The sequence below is a fragment of the Linepithema humile genome, chromosome 2, assembly GCF_040581485.1.
Source record: "Linepithema humile isolate Giens D197 chromosome 2, Lhum_UNIL_v1.0, whole genome shotgun sequence".
NCBI classification, from domain to species: Eukaryota; Metazoa; Arthropoda; class Insecta; order Hymenoptera; family Formicidae; genus Linepithema; species Linepithema humile.
This window is the reverse complement of record NC_090129.1, coordinates 29,156,302-29,184,160: the sequence shown is the minus strand read 5'-3', so window position 1 is coordinate 29,184,160 and position 27,859 is coordinate 29,156,302. Positions and strand designations below refer to the sequence as shown.

General features: G+C 34.9%; 7 protein-coding genes across 14 annotated transcripts in view; 5 read left to right on the top strand and 2 right to left on the bottom strand.

Moving 5' to 3' along the window:
* Nucleotides 1-359: 359 nt before the first annotated feature.
* LOC105676017 (fatty acid synthase-like) lies at nucleotides 360-11,400 on the bottom strand. Its single transcript, XM_067348503.1, has 8 exons — nucleotides 11,190-11,400; nucleotides 9,684-9,735; nucleotides 9,251-9,607; nucleotides 5,515-8,693; nucleotides 4,572-5,043; nucleotides 3,767-4,121; nucleotides 2,192-3,678; nucleotides 360-1,717 (listed from the first exon to the last, which is right to left on the bottom strand). Exons 2-8 carry the CDS (start codon nucleotides 9,730-9,732, stop codon nucleotides 1,257-1,259), a joined length of 6,360 nt encoding a protein of 2,119 aa, XP_067204604.1. The 5' UTR covers nucleotides 9,733-9,735; nucleotides 11,190-11,400; the 3' UTR covers nucleotides 360-1,256.
* A 606-nt stretch (nucleotides 11,401-12,006) lies between these two features.
* Tmx3 (Thioredoxin-related transmembrane protein 3) lies at nucleotides 12,007-15,490 on the top strand. 2 transcript variants are annotated; one of them, XM_012373537.2, is made up of 10 exons: nucleotides 12,007-12,348; nucleotides 12,864-12,912; nucleotides 12,978-13,017; nucleotides 13,093-13,256; nucleotides 13,319-13,502; nucleotides 13,595-13,739; nucleotides 13,813-14,053; nucleotides 14,293-14,485; nucleotides 14,557-14,749; nucleotides 14,829-15,490. In XM_012373537.2, the coding sequence occupies exons 1-10, from the start codon at nucleotides 12,306-12,308 to the stop codon at nucleotides 14,861-14,863; spliced, it is 1,287 nt and encodes a 428-aa protein (XP_012228960.1). In that variant the 5' UTR covers nucleotides 12,007-12,305; the 3' UTR covers nucleotides 14,864-15,490. The 2 variants fall into 2 exon arrangements, with proteins under 2 accessions (XP_012228960.1, XP_012228959.1); XM_012373536.2 differs by having other exon boundaries at nucleotides 12,855-12,912.
* Nucleotides 15,491-15,654: 164 nt separating this feature from the next.
* On the bottom strand, nucleotides 15,655-16,684 carry PDCD-5 (programmed cell death 5). Its single transcript, XM_012373539.2, has 4 exons — nucleotides 16,472-16,684; nucleotides 16,124-16,232; nucleotides 15,890-16,053; nucleotides 15,655-15,803 (listed from the first exon to the last, which is right to left on the bottom strand). The coding sequence occupies exons 1-4, from the start codon at nucleotides 16,535-16,537 to the stop codon at nucleotides 15,753-15,755; spliced, it is 390 nt and encodes a 129-aa protein (XP_012228962.1). The 5' UTR covers nucleotides 16,538-16,684; the 3' UTR covers nucleotides 15,655-15,752.
* Nucleotides 16,685-16,868: 184 nt separating this feature from the next.
* Nucleotides 16,869-18,723, top strand: LOC105675999 (zinc finger protein-like 1 homolog). Its single transcript, XM_012373538.2, has 3 exons — nucleotides 16,869-17,368; nucleotides 17,501-17,806; nucleotides 17,885-18,723. Exons 1-3 carry the CDS (start codon nucleotides 17,267-17,269, stop codon nucleotides 18,431-18,433), a joined length of 957 nt encoding a protein of 318 aa, XP_012228961.1. The 5' UTR covers nucleotides 16,869-17,266; the 3' UTR covers nucleotides 18,434-18,723.
* Nucleotides 18,724-20,048: 1,325 nt separating this feature from the next.
* sro (SDR family oxidoreductase shroud) lies at nucleotides 20,049-23,348 on the top strand. 2 transcript variants are annotated; one of them, XM_067348526.1, is made up of 6 exons: nucleotides 20,049-20,243; nucleotides 20,520-20,690; nucleotides 21,264-21,563; nucleotides 21,853-22,158; nucleotides 22,406-22,640; nucleotides 23,053-23,348. In XM_067348526.1, exons 2-6 carry the CDS (start codon nucleotides 20,543-20,545, stop codon nucleotides 23,189-23,191), a joined length of 1,128 nt encoding a protein of 375 aa, XP_067204627.1. In that variant the 5' UTR covers nucleotides 20,049-20,243; nucleotides 20,520-20,542; the 3' UTR covers nucleotides 23,192-23,348. The 2 variants fall into 2 exon arrangements, with proteins under 2 accessions (XP_067204627.1, XP_067204626.1); XM_067348525.1 differs by lacking the exon at nucleotides 20,049-20,243 and adding an exon at nucleotides 20,339-20,356 and having other exon boundaries at nucleotides 20,518-20,690.
* Nucleotides 23,349-23,433: 85 nt separating this feature from the next.
* LOC105675984 (NPC intracellular cholesterol transporter 2) lies at nucleotides 23,434-25,526 on the top strand. Its single transcript, XM_012373512.2, has 3 exons — nucleotides 23,434-23,975; nucleotides 24,061-24,228; nucleotides 24,827-25,526. The coding sequence occupies exons 1-3, from the start codon at nucleotides 23,957-23,959 to the stop codon at nucleotides 25,090-25,092; spliced, it is 453 nt and encodes a 150-aa protein (XP_012228935.1). The 5' UTR covers nucleotides 23,434-23,956; the 3' UTR covers nucleotides 25,093-25,526.
* Nucleotides 25,527-26,043: 517 nt separating this feature from the next.
* Atpalpha (sodium/potassium-transporting ATPase subunit alpha) overlaps nucleotides 26,044-27,859 on the top strand; it is a 72,074-nt gene continuing 70,258 nt past the window's right edge. For 2 of the 6 annotated variants that reach the window (XM_067348518.1, XM_067348516.1), the window contains exon 1: nucleotides 26,044-26,658. In XM_067348518.1, coding sequence (XP_067204619.1) covers nucleotides 26,629-26,658 — 30 coding nt within the window. In that variant the 5' untranslated portion in view covers nucleotides 26,044-26,628. The remainder of the gene's footprint in view (nucleotides 26,659-27,859) is intronic. The other 4 variants (XM_067348508.1, XM_012373503.2, XM_012373502.2 and 1 more) reach the window with 3 other exon arrangements.

Sequence of the window (27,859 nt, the reverse complement as noted above, 5' to 3'; positions counted from 1 at the left end):
TTAATAATGTAAGGTATTGAGATGGTACGTGCCAAAAACATCGCAACACAATGATAGAATAAAATTCAATAATCTGTATTTCGTTTAGCCCCGTTATGTATTACATACTGTATATCAATATGCTATGTTAAATAAAAATATATAAACTTTATCGAAATTATTTGTATTACACATTTTCTGACGTAATCTTTAATAATTATAATAATGATATTATCATATTTAATAATTTAATAATTAATAAGCCTATACCTCATAATCACCTCATAAGAATTATTCGATCCACTCTTTAAAAAAGGCATAAAAGATCAATACTTGAATGTATCGGAAGTACATTAGTTTGAAAAATAAGCTATAAAAAATTAAGAGATTAAAGTTTTTTATTGATTGTTAAACAAATTTATATATACATTTATCTTATAACAATATTTAATATTCTGTGATAAATAGTAACATACATATATCTTAAGCAATAAAAATTTATGAAGAAATTACATGTAAAAATTGGTAAAACCATAAAAATTACAAACATTTTGTTTAATTATTTATTTTAAATATTGGCGCACTATTTTCCGATTTAAATGTGTTATTTACTTTTTACAATTACATTGACTATTATAAAATATTTTTACTGTTTTTACTTTCAAACAATGTCATGGTGAACTTCAAATAATTATATAATCACTGACCACCTGATGGAAATATTTTGCTGAAAGTACTATAAAATCAATGAAAAATAAAATAAGTTTTTGAAAAATTACTAAATATATTTCAAAATAAATAATAATTTTTCGTATGAAAATTTAATGTAATACTATGAAATATAAGGAAAATTAAAATATACTGCTGAAAAGTAATAAAAGAGTTTTGAAATATTAGACATTATGAAATTTACTGAATTAAACTGAAAACTGTTACTTTTTAATGAAAAATTGCTAAAATATTTATGAAATTAATTAATGGGGTCAATTGAGAGAAATTTCCAAATACACTTCAGCAAAATTTCGTTATATTTTTAGAAAAATATTTCCATCACGGCGAGCATTTCAAATATGATATGCATATCCAAAAATCTGGCAAGTGACTAACGCTACTAGCTAGATATTCATCGTAGCCAGGGACGGATGTACGATTTTGTGGTCCCTAAGCTATGATCTTAAGGAGGCCCCCATCTTATTAACAAAAAATACATTTTTAAAAATCTTTTCTATACTAGAAGAAGGCCCCTTTATAATGTGAGGCCCTAAGCTGTAGCTTATCTAACTTATGTGTAGATCCGGCAATAATCGTAGCTTAGAATAGTGAGCCGCTATCTCTTGTCTCAGTTTTGTGATACGATCTTCCTGATTGGAAGAAGAATACTGCAAGGCTAGATCGTGCAATTTCGAGATTGTTAGCGCACGGATTTCAAGAACCGACAATACAATGTTATAATTCTCGAGCACCTGCTTTACTTCAATTTCCGTCACCGAATCCATACCTAAAGTATTCAGGCATTCGTCGGGATTCACCACATCTCTAATGCCTAGTATAGCAATAACAGTTTCTACAAGTCCGACTTCCTTGTTGTTTGCAGATTTGCGTTTCTCGGCTATTATAACTGAAGATAACACGGGACAAGAAGGCTGAATCTGAAGAAAGTATTCCAAAGTTTTAAGGCAGCTCCACATGCGTTGCGGTACTGTACCAGCTATAATGGTATCGTTATTTCCTTTATTATCTAAAAAAATGAACATAGAATAATATCGTTAGAGCAGTAAATTATAATGTGTGGTAAGTGTAGCGTATAAATACAAAATAATAGTTAAAACTTAAAATGGTACTTTGATTTTCAAAATTGTCATCAAAAATTAATATCTACGAAAGAGACATAGCAAGGGCGCAAATTTAATTTTATTGAATAAACTAATATTTAATTTATTTTACATAATTGAATTATGTATTTATCACGCAATTTTGTAACTATTTATTATGATTTAAATTTTATGATCTCGTTACATAGATTATAAAAATATTAGCTGATGGTTATTCTACGAGAGATGTGCAGTACGAGATTTATCTTTTTACACAGAAAGAAATTAATGCAGAGTTAAATTCGATTACGCGTCCAGGCATAATCTGCAGTGCAACGAGAAGCTGTCGATGCTATTGTGATGAAGCTGTAGCAAATTTTTGTAAATTTAAACATAATTACCTATAATTAAGCCGACGTCTGCGACAGCACACCATTGAATAACGAGACCAGGTTTATTCAACGCACTTCTTTTCTCTATCAATCTCTCCATAGCAGCATTTGCAAAACCATAATTACATTGACCCGCATTACCCCGGCCGGCCGTCATGGATGAAAATGCGACGAAGTAATCCAATTGTGAGTAATAATGATCCGGCACCATATCTAAATTTCTCGTTATATCGATTTTCGGCGACATCACTGCTTTGAAGTCGCTCTCTTTTAAATTCATAACAGCCTTATCACGCAGAACGGCTGCCAGATTGAATATACCTCCTATTGGAGCTAGCTGCCAGCTTTCCTCGATCATGCTTGTGGCACCGGATGCTGTTGTAACATCCTTCGTGGAAATGACGATTTTAACGCCGTTTTCGATCCAGCGTTGCACGTACCATGTCTGATAAATGGTGCGTATGCCCGAACGAGACACAAGAACGATGTACTTTGCACCGCGGGTGATCAACCAGTCGGCTAATTCTAAACCGAACCCGCCGAGACCACCCACTAGTACGTACGATTTGTTCGGATCCATGTAAATGCGTCGCATGGCACGAGTTCTTTCGCGCGGTAGTAGCACATCCTCCCTCGTTGGCTCCTCGTTTTGGATTTTCAGTAGCACTTTTCCAAACAGATCGCTTTCATCTGTCTGGTAACTGAATGCCTTCTCGAGATCGTACTTTGAAAACACAACCCTCGGCAAAGGACACACGACGTTGTCATCGATTCCTTCCTGGACGAGCTTCACCACTTTTTCCTTTTCCGCGCAATTTTTGTGTAACAAATCTATACAGCGGTTTACAAAGTGAAAGGTTATATTTTTCATGGGCGCTGATAGAAATGCGTTGTCCTCGTTGTCCACTAAATCGAGAAAACGACCGCCGTTTGAGAGGCATCGTATGGTGGCTTGTAGCTTCTCTTTCGGCAGGGAGTTCAGCACCACGTCAACTCCGCGTCCCTGCGTCTCTGTAACGATCAATTGCTCGAAACTATTTTGAATATCGCCGATGAACTTGTCGGTCAAATTCGGAAAGACGTCTTTGATATATTGTCTTTGCGCTTGCGTGTGAACAGTGGTGAAAATTGTGCAACCGGCGTATAGAGCGATAATAATTGCGGCTTGGCTGATGTGGTCCACGCCATTGTGAATCAAGATACTTTCACCCGGTTTCAGCTCGCCCCGTACAAACAGTGCGTAATAGCTGGTCACATACGCGATCGGTATCGTCGCCGCTTCTTCCAGTGTCCACTTGTCGGGTACTTTCCATAGGAAACTCGAATCTGCCAGCACGGTGGTCGCCAGTGCCCCGGTTATTCCCATGTATCTGTCATGCTGAACCATGTCTCTTCCAGAAAACTCCAGCGTACGGTCGTCGCGCACAGCTGTTTCTACGACGTCTGCCAACAAGACATCTTGCGGTGACATCTTGCCATTTTCTAACGATACATCCCTGTCGTTTGTATGAAATTTGTTCGTCAATATCTTTTATTATTTTTTTTTCATCATCAGTTGAAACAAATAAGAATGAGGAAACTTACTTCTTATTAATCGCCGCGTAGTACACCATGCAGAGGAACTTGTTGTCCGAAAGTTGATCGGGTTTGTGATACTTTAATGGACTCTCAATCCATTCCAATTTGCGTAGATTATCTTTCACCACAGTGCCGACATAGGCGTGTTCCGCGACCGTCATGATGCGCACGGTATCTAATCGTAAGTGTCGATAGCTGCCCCAACTTTCATTTTTATACACATTGATTATCAATCCCTTGTCTAATTGTTCTTCGTAAAACATGTCAGATATATCGTAATGGAAATTACACTGATCGAAGACGTAGCGCGTTTTCACACTGTGATATTCTTTCCGTATGCATTTCGCTAATCCGATGAAACCTGCAACGACAAAATATTAATGTGTTTACAATTGATTGACATTAATGCGTTAGAACAATTGAGGAAATTATTTTTAACAGTATACTTATTGTTTTATTATTAATTGTAAATATTATTCTATATTTTTTATTTATTTTTGTACGAAGAATAATCTCATTTCCTCTTGCAACTTTTACTGTACACTGTTAAATATTACACAAAAACAAATTTTTTTATCTTTTTGCAACAATAACGTTAGGATTTCTGTAAGATCGGAAACACTCAAGACTGTTTGTTATAAGAGTAACAACTAAATCTTTAAAAATTCATTGAATTGTCTAATTATCTCTCGAAATAACATAGGATTGAACATTCAACTGTGTATATGTAACTTTAATTCTTATTATTTGATTTATTTCATGTTTTATTATTTAATTTTCATGATTTGATTCTATTATCATTTAATCTTACCACCTATTTCTTCGCCTTGGCATATAAGAAGTACCTCTTGATGTTTTTTACACATCTTCAATTTGAATTTCAACTCTTCCAACCAATATTTTATATCATTTGTGTCATATTGTGTTATATGTATAGTTAACGGTTCTTTCCTTTCCTCTCGTTTCTTCAATAATATATATGTCTTTTCTAAGGGATCGATATGTTTTGCGACTAATACTATATTTGCATAATGCGATATGTCTAGTAATTGTCGTTGCTTGGCAGTTTCTTCTAAAAGAATAAAACCCTCGGGGTTTAAAGCATTTATCAAGTTATTGAGAACGATGTGAGATTGGTTTGATAAAACATTCGCTGCTATAACGAGATGCGCATTTTTAGCGGGGGGTGTGTTGTTGGCATCGCGTACCACAATATCAATGTTCATCAGGCTGAGATTCGTCTTTGTGTAAGTGCCAGATGAAACAGCCACTTGCATATCGAACTGAAACAACAGAAGTTCTTGCAAATAATGCGAATAAATGTAATATTGTGATATTCTAGTATTATATGTAATTACTTTTTTTTAATATAAAATACAAGATGTTTTCAAAAGCTTGAGAAATGGTGAAGACTGAACATCCGGATTGAGACTTACCTTCCATCTTTTTCAACCTTCTGAAAACATTTTATATGAACCAAAAATTTGGAAACGAGATAAAGTATCATCATGAAACACATTTTTTATTTTTTTTATGTGTTTGGTGGAATTCTCATTTCTTTACTAATTCTTTAGCAATTCTTAATACTTTTTAGGTATTTCTAACACACTTCAAAAATTGATCATTGCTTAATTATTTTTTAATGCTGCTATTTAATTTATGATCCTACATTTGAATATAATTCTTTAGAAAACTTTTGTTTAATTCCTGAAATTAAGACAGTACTATTTATTAAAATCTAGCGGTTCACTTACGGTAATCAAGGGTTCATCACGAAGTATGTTGAATACAAGCGGTGCTAAAAGTGATTCTTCAGCTCGTTCACCTGCGACTTCTACAATTTTAATATTGAACGTTGTTACATTTTCGCATACGATTTGACACATTATGGTAAGTGTATCTTTGTATCTGTTCGCAACCTTATTTGTATCAAACTCATGTTCGTAGGGCACGAAAGCATATTGTTCATATTTAAGATTGGCTTGAGGCTTCTGCCACCAAGGTGTTGAAGTTTTCAATCCTTTAATCTCAATGCCGCCTGATTTGATTATGTGTTCGTTACGATATATCGGCAAAACCGGTATCAAGCAGTCGTTTCTTTTTCTTGGGAATTGTTTTGTAATTTTGAGTATTTGTTTGTGTTGGTCAGGATCAATTAAGATCTGCTGAATGTACGATATATACTGCGGTTTGCGGCTGCCACTTAACATGCTAAATTGAACTATATTATTAATGAACGGTATATAGTCATGAAACCAATAAAGTTTACCGATAATAGCGTGACTGTCGCAAGACTCTATGTTACGGAAATCACTGCTGTATTCATGTCCGCGTAAACTTAATTCCTTGTAAATATCCGCATGGCTTAACATGAAGCTGCTGTTATCGGCAAATGGATTTGGCAGACACGTTGGATCTTCATCTTTCATAGGATATGCGTATCGGTTTGCGTAGATGTATCCGTTTGCGATATATCTACGCATATCCAGGTTATCTTCCCAAATCTCGAAAGTATCCTTTGCAATGTTTATCGTCAACTTAATCGATTTCTTCTTTGACATAAAAATGACTTGTTGAAACCGTATGTGCTCAAAGGTCACAGGCAATTGGTAAAACTCTTTATTTTGTAGCGATGCAAAAATTTCCCAGACCAAAAAAAGACAAGTGGTTTGCGGATAAATAATTTCTCCGTTTATCCTGTGTCCCGTTGAATTGTAGTTCTTCTTCGACAAATCTATTTCGATGCATTTTTCCAACTTTTTCGATATCTGCTTATATATGGGCACATCCCACTTTATGTAATGATACCATCTGATCAGATGACCGACCATCGGTGTTCCGCGAGCGACGGGAAAGTTCACCGGGCTGTACAATTTCGAGATATTAGGTTGCGCACCGGCAATGTACAGCTTACCTATTTCGGACAGTAGAAAAGCAGAGTTGTCTGAGTGATTTCGCTTTTGTAGACTGATATTAGTTGCCGTTGGTGGCAGCGATTTGCAAAGGATTGCTCGTAACAAGCGATGCGGCGCAATCTCGATTGTTATTGCGTTATTTGGGATGTGCACGATCGCCTCCTGAAAAAGCACAGGCGATAACATATTATTTACGTGATAATCTGATGAGTTTAATCGAGCGAGTGGACAGTCCCACGCGTCTTTGGGTATTGAACTAGAAATCCATTTGGACGATCTTTGGTTTGGTTTTGTTATAACCTTGTCGAACGAGGCGAGCAATTGAGATTTGATCGAGGCGATGTATTTGCTGTGAAAAGCGACGCCGGAACTGTTAATTATTTTGGCAAAAATGTTCTTGCTCTTCAATTCTTCTACGAATGTTTGTACAGACTCGACTCGGCCGGAAATCGTGATTAAATCTTTAGAATTGTGACAGGCTGGGGTGATGTCAGAAGGGCATGTCTCCTTAGCTTCCTCCCAACTCAAACCAACTACCGCCATAGCGCCTGGCTCCAATTTGGAATCTGCGATTGTCTTGCTTCTGTAGTACGCCGCTAAGACAGTTTGCTCCAGCGTGAATTCTTCATCATCGCAGTATGCACAACAGAGTTCTCCGAAAGAATGTCCGATCAGGCCGTTCGGCTGGATCCCTATTGACGTCAACACGTCAACGAGAGCAATTTGGATAGCTACAATCGACACGGAAGAATAAATTACGTTCTCGTACGTCTCTTTCGTGCCGTTTATAATGATATTCATGAGATCGATGCCGTGAGGCTTCAATGCATCCGCGCATCGTTTCATACTACATCGGAAGGTTTTCATTCTGAGCAATTCGCGACCCATGCCCGGCCATTGTGAACCCATGCCGGGAAATATAAACCAGATGGGACGTTTCATATTCTCCATTTCGAACAATTCACGGGTATTGTCGCAGCTCAGTATTTCGTAGCCGCGGACTGTGTGTCCCGGTATGTCATTGCTATACACAGCACGTAATAACGAGATAAACTCATTATCATTTTTATGCTGCTTTGCGTTGTCCAGTAACACATTCACAGCTTCCTCCGTACGACCCGACACGACGAGTAACGCGGGCAGTTCAAGAACATCTAGTACTGGCGACAACTTTGACTTCGGATTACTGCGAAGAATGACGTGTACGTTATTTCCGCCAAAGCCAAATGCATTTATACCGACTAAACCGCCGTTCCATTGCTTGTGCTTATCAACCACTTTCAAACGTCCTTCGCTCAACGCTGGAATTTTCGGGTTTGGGGTATTGAAGTGCAAGTTTGCGGGGATCACGCCTGTTTCCATCGCGATCAACACTTTAATAACTGAGCACAATCCGCTGGCGGCTTCCGCATGACCCATGTTGGATTTTACGGAGCCAATTAATAGTGGAGTCTTCCTGTTTTGGCAGAACATTTCGTCGATCGATTTGATTTCTTCTACATCGCCGACTTTAGTGCCGGTGCCATGGGCTTCTATATAAGCCACATCTGCAAAATCAATCCCCGCTTCGCTGTATATCTCGTCTAACAATTTCTTCTGCATTACACCGTTGGGGGCCGCGATGTTCCCCAACTTGTAACCATCCGTATTCGTTTTTGTGTGAACTATTGTGGCATATACTCTGCGTGCGTCTTTCAATTTCTGCAAATATATCGCTACCACTGCTTCAGCTCTCACGTAACCATCAGCCGCGCTGTCGAACACTTTGCACTTACCATCTTTCGACAGTACATTTAAATATTTCAAATGAAGAGAGTACAGCGGTTGCAGTATGAGATTCAAACCAGCGACAATAGCGGCATCGCATTCTCCGGCGCGTATCGAAGCGACTGCCTGATGCAAAGCGAACAAGGACGAGGAACAAGCCGCGTCTAATGCATAACTGGGTCCGATAAAGCCAAATGCAAAGGAGATCCTGTTAGCCAACATTGATCTACAACATCCGAGCAATCCGAATCCTGCAAACGAAGCGATTTCATTTCAATATTACGAAATCTTTAGAATTATTTTGCTTCATAAAAGCATTATCATTAATAATGTAATATTTTTATCTAAAACTTTGAAAGATTGATTAGATTTTTTAAACGTTTATAGTTTCAAAAGTAAGTTCTTAAGAGGTTTTTTCAAAATGCATAAACATAAAAAAGCTACAAGTATTTATAAACTAAGCATAGGCAAATTATATCTACATTGTATCTCGAAATTTTAAATGCACTTTTCTCCTAATTATATAATCTAATATAATAATTTTTTGGTTCAGCTAACACAATTTCTAAAAAATAAAACTAAAAAATAAAAATTTTAATCGATCGGTTTCAAGCTTTTTCTATATATTAAATGTTAATTTATAACGCCATAGCAAAGTTAATGTTACATTTTGGCAGAAATCCCGAATTTTGTGTGTTTGTTAAAACAAAATACTTTTGTATTAAAGTTTCATGTTTTTTATGTAAAATATATTGAGAATGAAACAACTTAATTGATGATTTGGAGTCAATTTTCAAAATATACAAACCGTTTACACGATCAGGAGTTTCTGTCCAAAATTCGCACGCTTCTGAAGAGCTGACGCCAACAAAAACGCCGGTACGAGATCCTTTGATAGTAATGGGATTAATACCAGCGTCAACGATTGCTTCGAATGTGACTTCTAACAACATACGAAGTTGTGGATCTGTCACACGCGCTTGATAATCGAGTATCTCGAAAAAGGAAGCGTCGAAGCTCTCAATATCTTTAATTTTGCCGAATCTGTTTGACACATCGTTGTACATATCTGCTGACCAACGACGGTCGTCCTCAGAGACCATATCCATTCCTTTCATTAGGTTTTCTTTAAATTCTTCGATATTTGACGATTCAGGCAAACGACCTGGTAAAAATATCGATATTTCTATAATGATTTGATCTATTCGTAATATTTGCGCATATTTGTAATCAATAATTACCTGAAATGCCCGTAATAACAATATCGTCATCCTCATATTGAACAGACATTTTCTAAAATAATTAATTTAACTCCTTAATTTACTTGTATCTCTGGACTTTTGTTAAAAAAAAATTACAGTTTTTTCAAGAAGACATTCATGTAATTGGTTCTTTAATATTTAAATTAAAGAAAACAAGAAAAACATTTCTTCGATAAAATTATGTAGATATGTTGCGAAGATTATAAAATAGAATATAAAAATTTGTTTTAAATACTTACAACTTTTAAAATATTTTGTAACCATGTATTTAGAATTTTTGAAAATATCTGCTATGTGTAAAAAAATGGGACCAATTTATAATATTTTATGACAGCAGTACAAGATGTTACAATAACAATCAAGTAAACATTCGAGAATTTATGCTCGAAAAGTTAGAAAAAAAAACTTTTATAGAAGCGTAGTTAATATACAAGTATAAGATAAAAATAAATAGAAAATTACTAAAAGGCTATTAAATAAATACAGAAAGTAAAATTATATACTACAGAAATTTAACTGTAATCGTTGCTAATTGATTTATTTTTTAATTTTGCATTTTCTAATCCGTTTTTATTAAGAACGTAAGATGATTTAATTAATTAATTAATTACATTTAATTGAATAATCTTGAGGATAGTTGTCTTTCTTGTAAGTAAATAAATATATCCTTGATTTTACATATAATATACAATATCATATTAATTATTTTATTTTAAATTTTCTTTCTTTTCTACTTTAGATGGTGATTTCTTATTCTGTTTTATGTCTATGCTCCTATAAAAATTTTTTCTCTTTAACTTTTCGAGTACAAATTCTTCTTGAATGTTTATTACTTTATTTTAAAATCTTGTACTGCTTACTTAAATATTATAATATTGCGTATATTCGTAATTAATAATTACCTAAAATGCCCGTAATAACAATATCGTTGTCCATATATTGAACAGACATTTTCTAGAATAATTAATTTAACTATGGGTCGGTCCAATTTTTCTACACATAGCAGATGTTTTTAAAAATTCTAAATACACGCCCACACAGCATACATATTCAAAAGACGTCCAGAAAATACCGTATCTTTTAAAGATTTCTTCGGGAGGATCGAGGATCCGAAAGATGTTTCCCGAACATTTTTCGGATATGCATGCTGTGTGGGCGGTTATAAAATATCTTAAAAGTTGCGAGCATTAAAATAAAATTACGATCAATTTGAATATATAATACATGTTAATATTTCCGAGAAATTCAATATTTGTAGAATATTCAAAAGTTAGAACAGTAAAATAGAAGCGAGATCATCTATTATTTAATATACAAAAGATTAATATTCGTGATTGAATCTATTGACTTGTTATTCGAAATTTATTACAAGTATTTATTACAAGTATTAACTAATCGTCTCTTTTATTATCGTAATCCACATTATTAATATAATTTTATTAGTCTTTTATTATTTTATTATCTATGTTTTTTTATTTAACTCACGGTATCTCTTTTATTGAAAAGACTCTTCAAAGCTTCCTCTTCAAAGTTTTGATCCTGGCTCTACGCTTTTTTGTGTTGATTTTAGTTGCGTGTCAGCGCTTTTCGTACTTATAAACCTCAGAACTTTTTCCAGGTGGGGGTATATCTTATTTATTCGTCTTATTTACAACTAGAGTAGCCGTTGAAATTTCCCAGCGAGAAATAATTCTTCAAATAAATCATTCATGATAATAAATAATCATTGATATTATATCATATTGACGTCGAATCGACGTCAATATGATATAATATCAATGATTTTGATGTCGATTTGAGATGTCACTTTAACAATGATCAATCGATAGGTCAATAAAATTGCTGGGTTGTCAATAAAATTGCTGGGTTGTCAATAAAATTGCAAACATGAAAAATAAAATATCGTAATCTAGGAAGAAAATTTCTCTCATAATTTATTTAAAATTGTAAGTTGTACTCTTTTTGCTGTCAATTTCGCGATTTTTTATAGGCAAAATAATTGCAAACGATGAAAAATTATGAATGCGTGTCATTAATGAAATTAGCACCTGTAAATAGCAATTACTATTTAAAATCGCTTCTTTTGCTGATAATTTTTTTAGAGTGTAATATAAATATTGCTAAAAATAAAAGATTAGAATTATATTACATTATATTATATTATGAATTACGCGTGCGGCACAGTCCTACCAGAATTTATTGATGGTCAAAAAATTTTATTCAGGATTGTCGATAATATACCGTTTATCGGCAGCATTAGAAAATAGATGTAGATAGTACTAGTAAAGAACCGCAAAGGGTGATATTGAATAGATGCTCTATACGAAAACGCTAGGATGGCCGTCGTCGGGCTTCTTTGCAGTAACGAAATTAGCGGCGGCGGTTGTGACAAGATTACTACGTAATTTCCGAGAAGATGCGACAGCAGAATGCACCCGATCGTTCCGCGTGACCGATTGAAGTGACGGAAAGTGTTCGTCGTACGTCCGTCCGCGCGAGCGTCAGATATTATGCAGTTTCATTCAACACGCCCGTGTTGCGGCATGATCAAATGAGGGAGGCTGGCTTTCGTTTCTCGACATTCCGAATCTACAAATCGAAATGGTTTCCCTTACGCGAGGCTGTTTCGTTGCGCTTCTTTATGGTAAGCGGCTGTCCCGGCGCGTCAAAACATACTTGCCTCGTTTGCATATAAGAAAATATGTTAGTCGCCGTTTTCCGTGCTACATAATCCGACACGTTGGCCGATCGATAACACGACTTGCTTTGACATTTGTCTAATTTGATTGTCATCATTAGACCTCGATAAACACGTATAATTGCATTATCTTTTATAGAGAATTCAAAGTATTTGCATTTTTTTTATAAGGCAAATAATATGAATTTCTAATAAAATCCAACAAATTGGCAAAACTTTGTAAACATTTAATTCGATGACTTAGTTTTATTTGCGAAGTAAATTTTATTTATGTGACTCAATTTTATTTATAAAATCTTGTAAGCTATTGCGATAAATTTATGATAAAATTTCATAAATTTTTTATGAAGATAAAGAAATTTTGACATACATAATCTGATTTTTGCACGCCCTCAGCAATAAAAAAAATTATCACATCAGCACACACTTTTTATCATTTAACTACATTTTAGCTTTTTCAGCGATTTTGACGAATACCGCAGGCTCAAGGGTGCTCGAGCTAAGTGACAGGTGAGAAATGTTACTTGCTTGGCTTCTCAATAAGTCGGCTATGATTTAATACATGTTTTTCACAGATTTTTAGATATACACAAAGATGGACAATGGCTAGTAATGGTACGTTTGTATGTTTAATTTATGCAAAATATTATTTTGTACTTTTGGAAGGCTACATAATCTTTTGTTTTCTAGATGTATGCGCCATGGTGTGCACATTGCAAAAGATTGGAACCAGTTTGGTCTCATGTTGCTCAACATTTGCACGCAACACCGATAAGAGTTGGACGGGTGGACTGCACTAGGTTCAATAGTGTGGCCACTGCATTCAAAGTTAAAGGATTTCCCACTATTCTATTGTGAGTATTCTTATTTTCCTCGGCTGTTGTAACACTCGTATAACAATATTTTTAATGTACAGTTTAAAAGGTGATCAGGAATATGCGTACTACGGCGACAGAACTAGAGATGAAATAGTTAAATTCGCTTTAAGACTGAGCGGCCCTCCTGTGCAAGAAATAACGAAACCTCAGAGTTTCTTTACTATAAAGAAAGATCGTGATCTCTATTTCTTATATGTCGGCGATAGATCTGGAGTTTTATGGGTATACTTCTCATATATTTATATAAAATATTATCATGGTTGCTTGTAACGTGAAATTCACACGATATATCTACGAATTAATGTCCCACACAGGAACTTTATCACAGGGTTGCGAATATATTTCAAGCGCATGCATTTTTTTATCAATCTCATCCAACTATAGTAGATAAGCATGCACCCGTGGAAAATGTTCCAGCATTGTTCGTATACAAGGAGAGTTCGCATTATAATTTTACTGGTGAGTCGATTAAAGGAAAAAAAGAACAATTATTATTTTCTACATTGTGTTAATATTTAATTCTGATTTGTAGGACACAATTTAAGCGACATAGATAAAGTAAACGAGACACTTTACAAATGGGTGAACGCGGAACGTTTTCCGACGTTTCCAAAGGTGACCAGAGGAAACATTAATCAGTTATACTTAACAAATAAGAATCTCGTCTTGGCAGTGGTGGAGGAAAATCAGCTGGAGGAGGTCGCACCCGACATGCTGGAATTCAGGGACATGGTCGAATCTGTGATCAAGAGTAAACGAGAGAAATATCACGAGTACATTGTTATACTTCTCAGACAAAATTTTAATACAAGTTTTAAGCCTGCTTTGGATGATCTAATTTGCGACAAAATTCAGAATAGATTTTTATAACATGCATTTTGATTTTTAAACATTTCCCATATTACATGATGCATGAAATTGCAAATAAAATTTCATCTCAAATTCTGTCGCAAATTATAAACTGTCCAAAACGGGCTTTAAGCATAAATTAACATTATATCGTCGTATTCAGTCATTTTCAGTTCGGTTGGATAGCTAGTCCCGATCTAGTCAATAACATAGCGATGATGGTACTACCCTTACCGAGCTTAATTGTAATAAACACGACTACAAACCACCATCACATTCCCGACGATGAAACAGAGAAACTTACACCACACGTGATAGAATTGTTCCTAGAGCAGATTCGCAATGAAAGTGCTCCGGTAAAGTGTCTTTTGCATTTACCGATTCGGCCTGCTAAAAGAATACGTAATGAGTATTTATGAATTTTCAGCGATACGGCGGAAACAGTTGGTTAGTACGTATTTATAGATCTTGGTTTGAAATGAGAACCACTCTAGCTTCAATGTGGAGAGGTAATCCTATTTTAACGGGAGTAATGTTCGGAACACCAGTTGGATTTCTATTGTTAATATGTTATGGCAGTTTCTGCCCAGATATCTTGGACGCAAACGACGAAGAAGACGGTAATTCTTTTTTACTGTGAGAATCTATGATTTTTTATATATAAAAAATATACACGTGATTATTTTGTATTTTTTTCAGAGAACGCTTCGTCGAGCCATATGAAAAATGATTAAGAATAGTATATATTATATGGAATTTTTCGAGACACGTTTTTCATTATGTTTAGTGTATATAAACGCTTATGGTTGCGTCTTGTTCTTAACGAGAATTTGCCAAACCAGTCTTAAGATTGTGAGAACTTTTATACAGTAATGTGTATCGCTGACATTCCATAAATTTTTATTTTCCTGGTAAGTCCATTTTTGCATATATATGTACTTAATTCTTGTAATGTTTTTATGATTGTGTGTAAAAAAAAAAAAAAGATGGATATTCCATGAGACAATACCTTCTGAATTAAGCGGATATGTACACACTCGGAAAAATTTGTCTTTTAATACAGCTTTAATGAAGAGAGAATGTAACATATATCAAAAATCTGTATATTAAATATGAATATTCACATAATTTGTCAAACTATATTGAATATCAAACTAAGCTCTGATTTCTTTTTATATATAATAAAGAAAAAGTAATGGTGATATTATTTAACATTATGTAAGTTGTGCGAAATTGTTGCTGTATTATGTAGATTGTGTGATTGTACATTTTTTTTTCATGGGAATGAGAAATAATCTCGTGCGCATTACTCATTTGTTGAGTATATATTTATATGTATCAAATAAAAAAGGTAAACATTTCTCTTGACAAAATATTATCACATAGATATATACAAGACTTAATTCTGAAATGAAAGATAATGTTGAGCAGTCCTATCTCAATCATTAAAATCTGCATAATTGATATTAGTAACTTTTATTTTGATATGGCATAAAAGTAAAGAAAATATGTTTAAGCATAAAAATATTGTGCAATATAATTTTCAAAATTTATTTGTAATTATAAACCAAGCGCGAACTTTCACTAACTTAAGAAATCTCAGATATAAAATTTGTATAATTGCTATAAATCCAGATCATCGTCTGAGTCCAGAGCTGCTCTTCTCCTATCAAACTAAAATATTAAATTTTTATTATGTCATCTTTATATTATTATTAGATTAGAATTATATCATTAGATGCATAAAATCATGTACTAACTTTGACAGTTGTTTTCTTTTGTGTCTGTTGATTTACATTTTCAAGTAAACTGATTAATTCCTTTTCTCCAAGCTTTCCAGGTAATTGTTGACGTTGTGCCATGCTGACGAGCATCTCTTCTATCATTTTTCCCTTCTCCGGCTTCCCAAGACGAAGTGTATTCACTATCAATAAAAATACAACATTATAAACTCTTAATAATGTATTTTAAGAATGATGTTGATTAAAAATTACATCTTGCTCTGGCTGATTGATCCAACACTTGAGTCAATATAGAATGCTTTATCTCTTCCATTTGTTGCATTCTCTCTTCCATCGACTGTTCATTGCTAACATTGTTACCCTAAAATAATAATATACATTTAACAATCTTAAATCTATGCATACAAATAAATACAAAACAATGTAAGTTAACCTCAATCTTATATATATATTTTGGTTCTACAAATAATGTTCTTAGTGTTAATGTTAAAGTAATTATGTATAAGATATGAATAATTTCGTGTGTAAGATAACTTTTTTCAGCTTATTGTTCTTATAAACTGGAATATTAAAATACTATAAAATCTTTGCAGGAATTACCTTATATTGCGCCTGCAACTGAGCCAGCCGTTGTTGTCGTATCGCTTCAAGTTCTGGATCTGACATATTTATACTTTTGCGTTTCTTTGGATTCTCAAGATTCTACAATCAAATCGCGATTAAGTATGTTATTTATACGTGGTACGTAGACTGATAAATTTACTACTCGTTAAGCTCGGTCAAATTCTATTTTCGTCGCACACTCGTGTCAGTCGTATACAGTAATGTATATACCTTGCATATGAAATTAGGTACTGTAATTCACAGTCTGTGAAGTGAGCCGGCTAGGAACTTTCAGTATTGTACTTTCAAGCTGGAAGCACTGAAATTTCTAGCCGGCAACAATACATAATTTCCTACTTAATTTTTTTATGAGAAAAAAATCAGTATTAATCACACGAGTGCTATTTTAAAGATTACGTTAAAAAGTTATTTTATTAATGCTTTAATTTCTTTATATTTAGGCCTGTTTTATTTGATTTATTCGATATACATCTCCATTATCCGGTATTTCTCATGTAACGTAAAATGATAATTATTTTGACGTTGTGATTGGATAACCAATGAAGAACATGGTGATCATTGGATGTTTCCGATCTCGCCGGTCGGCGAGAAATGTCAGACGACGTGGCCGCTGATAGAGTATGGTGGGCTGTGCAAATACATAAAGTGGCGATATCATCTTTGCATTTTCGATATGTCACGCAGTGAGATTCAATAAAGCGAATATTGCGTCGCGAAATTAGACTTTTCGATCGTGTATCAATCGTTCCGCATACGCACAACGTTCGCAACATGGGTCTGTGCAAGTGTCCGAAAAGAAGAGTAACAAATCAATTTTGTTTTGAGCATCGTGTCAACGTTTGCGAACACTGCATGGTGACGAGCCATCCTAAGGTAGTTTATCATTTTATGAAATATTTTTAACGAACATGTCGATATCCTTCACGAATGCTTTCATATAACGTATCGAAGGATTTGACATAACCATATCTGATACAATGCGATTGATTTATTCGTATTTTACAGTGCATAGTACAGTCATATTTGTTATGGCTCCACGACCATGATTACAATCCAGTCTGCACACTGTGCTCCGGCAAATTGAGCGATGGCGACTGCGTTAGATTGACTTGCTATCACATGTATCATTGGGTGTGCTTGGACCGATATGCCAGAGATTTACCGGCAACTACAGCACCGGCAGGATACACCTGTCCTGCTTGTAGAGCATGTATCTTTCCACAGCCCAAACTTGTGTCACCGGTTGCAGACGTTTTGCGGGAAAAATTGGCTGCGGTAAATTGGGCTCGGGCTGGTCTTGGCTTACCATTGGTATTTGTCTTACTACTACTGTTCTTCCGCAAGTGCTAGAAAAATATTTTATACTAAATGATATGCTCTTTCTTGCAGCTAAGCGATGACCGAGAACAGAAACCAGAACAGGAGCGTCCTTTAATAACAGCAGAAAACTCTCTATTCCAAAATCATACTGCAGCTGCGCCATCATCACCCACAGTGGCTATGTCTCGCACAAACAGCACTATCAACTCGAATTCCATTGTCAGCAATGTGCACACAACTAATCAGAAGCTTGGTCCACCTTACTCTATTGTGAATATAGACTCATCTCTGGGGATGTCGACTTCAGCATCTAGGAAAGTGTGTGAGGCTTACGATGATCCCAAGGACATTTCCTTTGATCATGACGAGAACAAATATCAGCGAAAGTCCGCCATAGAATGGTTTCTAAGATGGTGGAAGCTGATATTGAGAGCGCCAGTACGACGGAAAACCGCAGGATCCTTGTACAAGAGGTATGCAGTAATGACTGTTATTGGTATATTATTCTTTGTCGGGATTATTTTACTGTTCTCTTGGCTGGGTGGAATGGCGACGGACGGTGATCCGAGCTTCGACGTGATAGCGAATCCTCATGTGAAGATCGGCGAGAAGTTATAGTTTAAAAGAGCGTAATATGATATATTGTTTATTACGAGTGGCGACAATCGTTGACTGCTATGTGAAACAAAACAAAAAAACAATTTCCGAGAGTGCAAGAAGATACTATAAGAGACATGAATGCAATTGCAATATGTGAAAAAGCGTAACTTTGTGAAGCAGTGATTAGGACAGTCTAGTGTACGTAATATTTGTTAATTTTTATGTAAATTATATCATACATCGAAGTTGTATATTTGAATCTGTAAAGGCTTATTGATTTATAAACCGTGGAATCATTATGCCAAAAAGTTGTACCGAGAATCCATTTCCTTATCCATATGTTTATCATGAGATCAAAAATCTTAACTTTTATATATATATATGTAATTTTAATAATAATGCAAACATGACTTTTTTTTGTAATTTGTTCTACCATATATTTGTTATTTTATCACATTTTTATTTTGTACTCCATAATTGTCTTTTTGTTTTTAGATTTGAATATTGTACTTATGATACGCTGCAATGCAGACCAACCAACTTTCTTTATCATTGTTATCCATCTTCATCCAGAAAAATTTTTCTCAGCTAGAAATCCAAGAATCCAAGGAAATTCGATATTTCTTCAAATAGAAGCTAGAAAAGTGTGTAGAATATATTCGGTACAGTTTTCTCCGATCCTCCTAAGTATTGAAATTCAAATGAAGTCAGTGGAATCCCTATAAAGAACTCCATGAAATATTAAAATGCTCGCACGACCGAGCGAAATAATCCATTCTACATGTCTTCACGGACGCTTACTCAAAACAAGTAACAACACAACATTTTATTCCTATGAATGTTGTTATTTTTTTATTCTATCAACGTTTTTTTTCATTATTATTAGCTTATAAGACATGTAAAACTTAATTCTGCATACATATTGTAATAATTATTTTTAATATTGCATAGTTTTGAGAATTAGAAAGTTGTTAATAAAAGGGTAATAGTTTTAAAAATTATTTTATAACACTAATTTTTCTTACATAATATGAAGATCGAATGTACATCGACTTTTGCTTATTCGAATAAGTTGACGCTGAATATTCTGTTACTTTCAAAAATTCCGAATAGCATTAATTCGACACTTAAAATTTTGCGTTTTATTGCAAACAGGACTGAACAGTTTTAGCATTTGTGACTAATATTTTGATAAAATTGATAAAATATATTTAATAGAATAATATGTGCAATAGAATATTTGTATAGAATTTGCAGAATAAGAAAAAAATAGTCTACGTGGCAAAAAAAAAAAAATTCCACATAAAAATATGAGTAAATTAATATTATCAAATAAAAAATTGCTTCTCTCTATTTTTAAGTTTAATTTTACATTCTACGTTAATTGAACATTTTTTTTCTATTCAGTTTAGATACTATACAATATTAATAATTAGTTCAACATGCAAAATATGTGTTATGAGAGAACATCTGTAATTTTATCATTTTTTCAGGGCTCCTTATCATTCTTTTAGAGTTTTGATGGAAATATTTTTATGTGCTTTTTATGATTTTTGCATACAAATTATTATTATATATATAAAACTTGAAAATGATTGTAGGACAATGATACTTCTGTCGCCGTCAAATATCGTCTCAGTTATCAGTATCGTGCAGCTCTGGTTGTAAATATTCCTCCGTGTGGTTTATTTTGAAAAGCAGCGGCTCCGACAACGCTACGTGGATTGAGTGGGATTGGATCATGTATTTGTCCTTCTCGTTCCGTAGGAGCCGGTTGTAGCAGCCAAGCGATCACGTGGAATCTCTTTCATCGTCCACCAAGCGAAATGTAAGTATATACAAGAATCGAATGGTGTGTTGTGCGAAATTACGTGTGAATCTCATCCCGAAAAACCGAAATATTTGTATATTTTATTCAGTATTCATTAATTATGTATGTATGTACGTATGTATATATTTTTTATAGCATTAAGGTAACGATATTTATGAAAAGTAAACGATATAGAGTGTATATACGTCATTTAATTCAAACAAATATATGGAGCAAGCAATGCTCATGACATATCCATATTTTTATGTATTAAATATCATATAAATTATAGAGATTTATCGGATACAAATTCGAGGATGAACTCCGTGGAAAAAGTATACGGTTACAAGCTGGCAGCATGGTATAGAAGGCATTCACTGGCTTTGCATGTTGGAACGATGAGTTTTGGTCTTGGATACTTTATGACCGCCGGTGCGCCCAACAATCTTTGGTCGATTTCGTTGGGTAAGCGGATCCCGTTTATTCGCTTAGCTTGTCACCTCGTCAGCTGGTTTTACCGGATACAAACCGAACGCATGCTTTTAGTTTCTTTTAAATTCAGATAGATTTATTATTACTGTTATTACCGTAAAAAAAAATATATATATAATATTTATATTTATATTTATATATATTTTTAAATAAATATATATATATATATATATATTTTTTTTTTTTTACATTTAATATGAAAACTGTTTTACATCAATTCAACAGTTTTAAGAGTTTGAATTCATATATCCGTAATTTATAAGAAATTTTCTTTAGACACTTTGTATTTAATTATATGCCGATAATATTAGCAATCATTGAAAATTATTTTTTCTTAATTTTATATATAATTATATCAAATAAACGCATTGCTCAAAAGTTGTTATAGAAATGTTTTATCAAAATTTTAACTTTTTGCCATTTTGCATACATCTTCGTGTATTTCAAGTAAATTTTTAGTAAAAAAAATTTAGAAGTAGTATTCCAAAATACAAAATTTGATCTAATGTTTTGTTGATGTAACATTTTTATTATTCTTTCTCTTAGGTAGTGCTGTCTTAGGTTATTATGTAGGCTACAAACCTCGATCCAATTTTACAACGAAGGATCTTATCGTTATAAGTGGTTGCAATTGCGGTTTGGGCTACAGTTTAGCATTGCATTGTCGCGCCCAGGGTGCAACGGTTTTAGCCGGAGTACACAACTTATTGCAAAACCAAAATGCTGCTGTTGTTGAAGAATTTAAGAAGAAAGACATCTTGTTTTGCGACCTCGAAATCACAGACGAAGAATCCGTTTACGCATTCGCACAGACAGTTGAAGAGTTGATAAAAAAAAAACATTTAGGTAAGTAATACAAAAAACAAATAATCGAAACATTCGAAGCATGTATTCTATAGGGCGCATTAACACAGGAACATTCTAGCAATTATTATGACCACATGATATTTCTACTTATCATTTGTTTATAAAATATTACAATACATATCTCTATGGAATATTTCCGCAATTATATAATTTGTAAGATTGCAGCGTGGCTGCAATGTGGCCGAAATATTTTGTGCTGTACAAAGAGAGAGATGGAGGGAAAGAATTCATAATTCGTGAATATTGTACATGACCTTCCTATTTGCAGTGCTGCGCGCATTGGTGAATAACGCGGGGGTGATGGTTTTCGGTGAGTTCGAGTGGCAGACGTCGCAGCTCATGGAGTATCAAATAGATGTGAATGTGCTGGGAACAATGAGACTCACTCGGGCGATGATGCCGATGATACGGCAAAACGGCAGTAGGATTATCATAGTAAGCAGCCATTGCGCCCAAGAACCTTTGCCGGGTATAAGCGTTTACGGAGCGTCAAAAGCAGCCGAATATGCGTGGGCCACATCCCTTAGAGTAGAGCTTGGCAAGTACGGCGTCAAGGTCGTCTGCTTTATTCCCGGTCAGTGAAATTTACTTAAGATTAAATCTTATTTCATTAATATTAAGAAAGAAAAAAAACATAAAATCTCAGCGTTTGGACAAAGCAATATTTAAAACACATATAATTTAACTTAAAAATAATAAAGAGATAATATGATCTTTTTGATGTAAAATTAAAATCAAGTAAAGAAAGGACTATGAAAGAAAATATTTAACTGAAATATTAATTAAGAATAAATTTTTTCTCTGTCTCTCTGCGACAACAGGTGGTTTTGTATCAGAAAGCAACATCATGAAGCGACAAAAGAAACACTTTCAAGAGATGAAAACGTATATGTCGGAAGAAGCAAATCAATTTTACAGCAATTATTTTACTAAATACGCAGAGTACTTATCTCATGTTTCGCCAAATTCAAACGAGTTAAAAATCATTACGAATTCTAGAATCTACGAAACTTTTAACGACGCTCTTCTCGAAATCTATCCTTCAGAATTTTACAGGTAAATTATTAGTGATAGTCGAAGTAGATTTTTATTTAGACGTTTATAATCATAAAATTATTTATAATCATAAAATTATCGTGCTTGTGAAGATCAAAAAGCAAAATTGCTTGTAATTTATTGGTTGCTTTATGCGAAAGAGTTGTATGCAATCGGTGTCAGAAATGTTTGAGACCGTTTCGTTAATAATTTTTGTTCTGTATTTTTGTAAGATTTTTTGTTGCTGTAATAAAATTTAAAAATTCATGAATGAAATAATGTTAATGATAATGAAATTAACTCATTTGCACGATTATCACATTTGATTTTTATATACTATATAAGAGATAAATTTGCAAAGATTGCCTGTTAAATGAAAATTTAAATTATTGATTTTATATTATTAAAATATTTATTATTTTATTATTTTCAGATGTGAATCCTGGAGGTACTTCTTTTATCGTATATTATTTAAGATCACACCAATGCGGATGCGCGATTGGTTGGTGATGCGTTTTGTTAACATGCCGGCCTGGCAGCCAGCCAGCAAAACTGAAAAAGTGAATAAGTGAATTGTCATTATTATCATTTTACGAGATAAGTTTTTACTTAATTATTAATGTAATTGTTATTATCTCATTTAAATGAATATCATTTTAACTTGTATTTAATTCCATTTTGCTACTTAATTTTTTTCAAAAAATATATATACATATATATATTCACACATTTATTCACACATTAATTACACACACTTATTCACACATAAGAAATATATATTTCATTTAAAGAATTGAAGGAGATACGTTTGAGATATAATTGTAGCATATCTCTTTCCATTCCTCCCACTTAAGTAATTTTTCTTGGAAGAATATTTTGCAACGACATAAACTTTGATATGAAATCAATGCAGTAAAGAAAAAAATTATTAAGAGCCACAGGCGTAATTATAAATCTCTGATTTACTTTACTAAACTATTTACAGTAAATAGATCGACGCAGATTGTCCTTATCTTGCACCATTGTGTTCGAATATAATTTTGTTTGTCAAAGCCAGGTAGCTTTATCAAAATAACATCTTTGTTAGTTACTAAGAGATTGCTTCTACCACATCCGTTGACTATACGTTCAGAATTGTTGACTGATAATTTCTGTAAACTTGCAACATCATCGACGCAGGTGTTAACTCTTGAGTGTCCGGAAAGATTTTTATTTATTTGATCCTGAGTTTATCAGTCTTTAGGGAAGCCAGGTGTTCGTGATTAGATATTATCTGGTGAATAAATAGTCGCCTCTCGCCGGTCGAAAATCATTTCGGTCGCTGGAAGTACGCCATCATGAAAGTTCTAGTATCCGGTAAATCTTGTCGAATCTTATAATCTCTATTTTCTGTTTTACAAGTTTCCTAATTGTATGTCTAACCGTATTGTTCACGTCGTAGCTTGTATCATCGCCGCGTTTTGCGTCGTGGAGTCTTTACAGTCGACCCCGCACAATCCGTGTAAGGATGGGCCCGCGCCCAAGGACTTGAGAGTGGTCGGATGCGAGACAACTCCTTGCAACATAATCAGAGGGTCTACTATGAAAGCTGAATGGGATTTCACCGCCAGTAAGTAACACATGTGAAAAAAGTATTGAGTGTGTGCTCTTATTGTTTGAGTAACATGGAAAATTTATTGAATTCCTTTTAAAGATTATCAACAGTATTCTAATTAATTGTAGTACAATCGTGTCTGAATTTGAGTAACTTAATTGTTGCATTTATCTTCCAGCATTTGTATTATCTATTATTTGTATTATTTATTATTTAAAATTATAATAATTCGTTATTGTAATCAGCTTCTCAATAGAAAGATTATTTTCCTCTGCACGATAACAAGTATTTAAAAATTTAATCAATTGTTTGATGCAATACTGCTTGAACACAAAATTGATCTTAAAAATTAATTGTAAAAAATGCTGCATTAAATATTCTTTTATCTTTATGTTTGATTCGGGAATAGATTCCATCAATTTAGAGTTTAATTTAACTACAATATGAAATGACTTGTTTTTTTAATTAGATGTGAAAATATTTAATTAAAACACCGATAAATTGTATCTTAACTTATCTTGTTTTCAAATAATATGTCTTTTAAGGTCTGTTATGTTTTTATAAAACATCAGAGCAAAAGACAGTTAATTTATGATCATACACTTCGTTGCAGTCAATGATGCCAAAGCGCTAACACCCCGCGTGAGAGTTACGCTCGGAGGAGTTACGATTCCTTATCGGTATCCCGAGCAAGATGCGTGCAAGTCTTTGGTGAAGGGTGATTGCCCATTAGAAAAGGACGAACAGGCCACATACGGTTTAAACATGCCGATAGAAAAATCTTATCCGCCTGTAGCTCTGAAGATTGAATTTGCTCTGCTCGATGAGAACGAAAAGGTGCATGTTTGCTTCAGCATAAATGGCAAAGTGACTAGCTAATAAGCTCTCTCCTCAAGATTTCGATGATTGTAATACGCATATGTTGGCAAAACACTGATTATGAAAATTATAAGTTATTAACTTCTCTTGTAATATATCTTTAATGTTTCTTATATTTCATGAATATGTTACAAAACTTATATTTTATATCTAACCGATGAGAGATATGCGAGAAATTGAGATTGAATTGAGCGTTAAGATATAGCCGAATCGTATCTTGGTAGAATTAACACAAACAAAAATGAAGTTCACAAGTACTTCATCGAAATTGCTAGTAATAACTTTGTCTTAATATCATGACTTGTGATAAAAGAATGATAAAAGTGATTCGATCAAGCGGCTGTATCTTTGCGCTCCAATCTTTAATTTAACACCGTCATAGAGAATCGTCGGTAAAAGATATACTATTTGCGAAATAAATTGTTTTATTGAATTATCATGAATTGTTGTCGCCCTCCCTTCAAACAGAATGAGAATAATATTACAATGTGCAATTTAATAAATAAAAAATGTATTGCGATGAGATTGTTAAACAACTGTAATTGCCTTTTAATTTAAAATCAAGTTAACACATCAGGATGATTCCACTCTATGTAAGAAAAACATGTTGAGCTTTTTGTAGTGAATTTTATTATCGCATTCTCGATTATCGAGCGATATTATGAAAGATAATTAAAAACAGAAAGGTTTGCATTGAAAGAATCTTTGTGTAACATCTGGACGATATCTGGAAACACATTTTACACAACTCAATATCAGTCGTGTCGTGTTGTATTGCGATTGTAAGAAGTTTTGAAAAGCGCGCGTTAACGGTTGCTTGTTCTGGCACGCAGTGAGAAAGACAAAGAGGTAATTACGCAAAACCAGGGTGGAGAGGGAGACACATGTTGCGCTCATAGATATAATAATGTTACACACACACATAAAGTATTACGGCGCGCAAGATGGCGGATGCGAGGGAAAATTAGCGGCGCTCGTAATGTACGTACCGCAGTAAGTACGTCTCATTATAAAATTATCGTCGGGCGTAGTGAAAGGGGCTTTGACATCGCTCCCGCGAGACGACTGATCACTGTCGATCGTAGCCGATCACGCCGTCCGCTCGTGAAATGCCCGTAACTCGCCGGTCGGTTTAGCGCACGAAACGCGAGAAACACAGTGTGACGTCATCGTACGTATCGCGTTCTCTTTCTCTCTCTCTCTCGCGCCCCCACCTGTGGCGCCATCGAATCACGGTGCGTCGCTCCGTCTCTCTCGGTGACGGAGTTGTTCGCGTCGGAGCTCGCGCGGAGCGGCGTGTTTTTGGGTCCGCACGGCAATCGGAGTTGAGTTGCACGCGATCGGTCCGCGCGTGTGCCACGGTGAACGGTGGAATATTACAACGGGATTGTGTTTTCAGTGTGCGGTTGAGACAGACCGAATACCAGCGCGAGTGTGAGTGTGTGAACGCGCGGCGCGTCGCGCGTAGCAGGTAGCCGTAGGACACGTCGGGGTTCAGCCAGCACCGAGCTCCCGCCCCACCGGCTTGTTGTCAAGATGGCGTCCAAGGGGAAGCTAGACATCGAGGTCAGTACTCTTTATCGCATTCCTTTTTCCTCCTTGGTTCTCCCTCCCTCATTGAGAACGCCGACCGCGCCTGGACGCGCGCACGAGCATCCGAAATACCGCACGCGCGCGCGCGGGCGCGTCGACGAGTATATCGGGATATCAGCGACGCCCTGAACGTAGCCACGCATCGTGAATTTGGCGCGTTTCATCACCGTTGACTTTTTTTAATACAATCCTGGCCGCCGACACACTTTGTCGAATCGACGACTGGTCGATTGACGAAGACGGCGATGGCGATGGCAGTCCACGCGATTCGCGCCGTACCGCGTCGCCGTCGTCATCCACGCAGGAACGTCGCGTTGTTCGGCGTAACCACGCCCTGCGCTCTCGGTAAATCCGTTCGCTTTACTGACTACATGAATAATCCGCGTCTCGCGTTAAACCTCTCCGGTCTCTTATCTGCTTCCATGTCAAAATAAATGAAAGATACCTTCAATGTTTAAAAATACGCGATGACAGTCAAGTTCAATACTTGACGATTAGTCGCGATAAGTCAATCGAAAAGAGAATGTTTCTGCAGTGATTAACGTTAAATTACGCATGTCAGATTACGTGGACTTGACGATTCAGCAAATTATTCGTGCCGATTGTCGTTCAGTCTTTCTCCTCCATGTATGCGTCATCAAATTACAAATTACGCAATCTATAATATTCGAAGCGATATGGATGTCGGGAATGTGAATTGAAGAAATATGTATCTTTCTCCCTCCTTTGGGAAATAATTCTCGATTTCTTTCTGTTCGCTTTAAGCGATGTGTACCTTGGGAAATGTAAATATAACGGTGCAGGTGTCACTGAACGGCGATGACTCATGACAGTTACAGCCATTATCGCGCTGGGAAATTATGGCGGATTGTGAGCCGCTCCTAGCGAGCAATCGTTAAAAAATATTCGCATTACGTTCGACGAAAATAACACAAAAATTCCAACACGTGTTTCGTGATATCAACATAACGATGGCATACATTTGATAAACGCTCGCATTCACGGATAATCAAATTACGAAGTAACAATAAAACACGAATTTCTCGAATACTTTTTCAGAGATGCGATCACCTTTGAATTCTAAAATTACCTTTACCGATTTACACGCTAATCATGTATATTATCGTTCACCGGAAAGAACACCGCGCTTCTTCAAATAGATTGACCGCTCGAT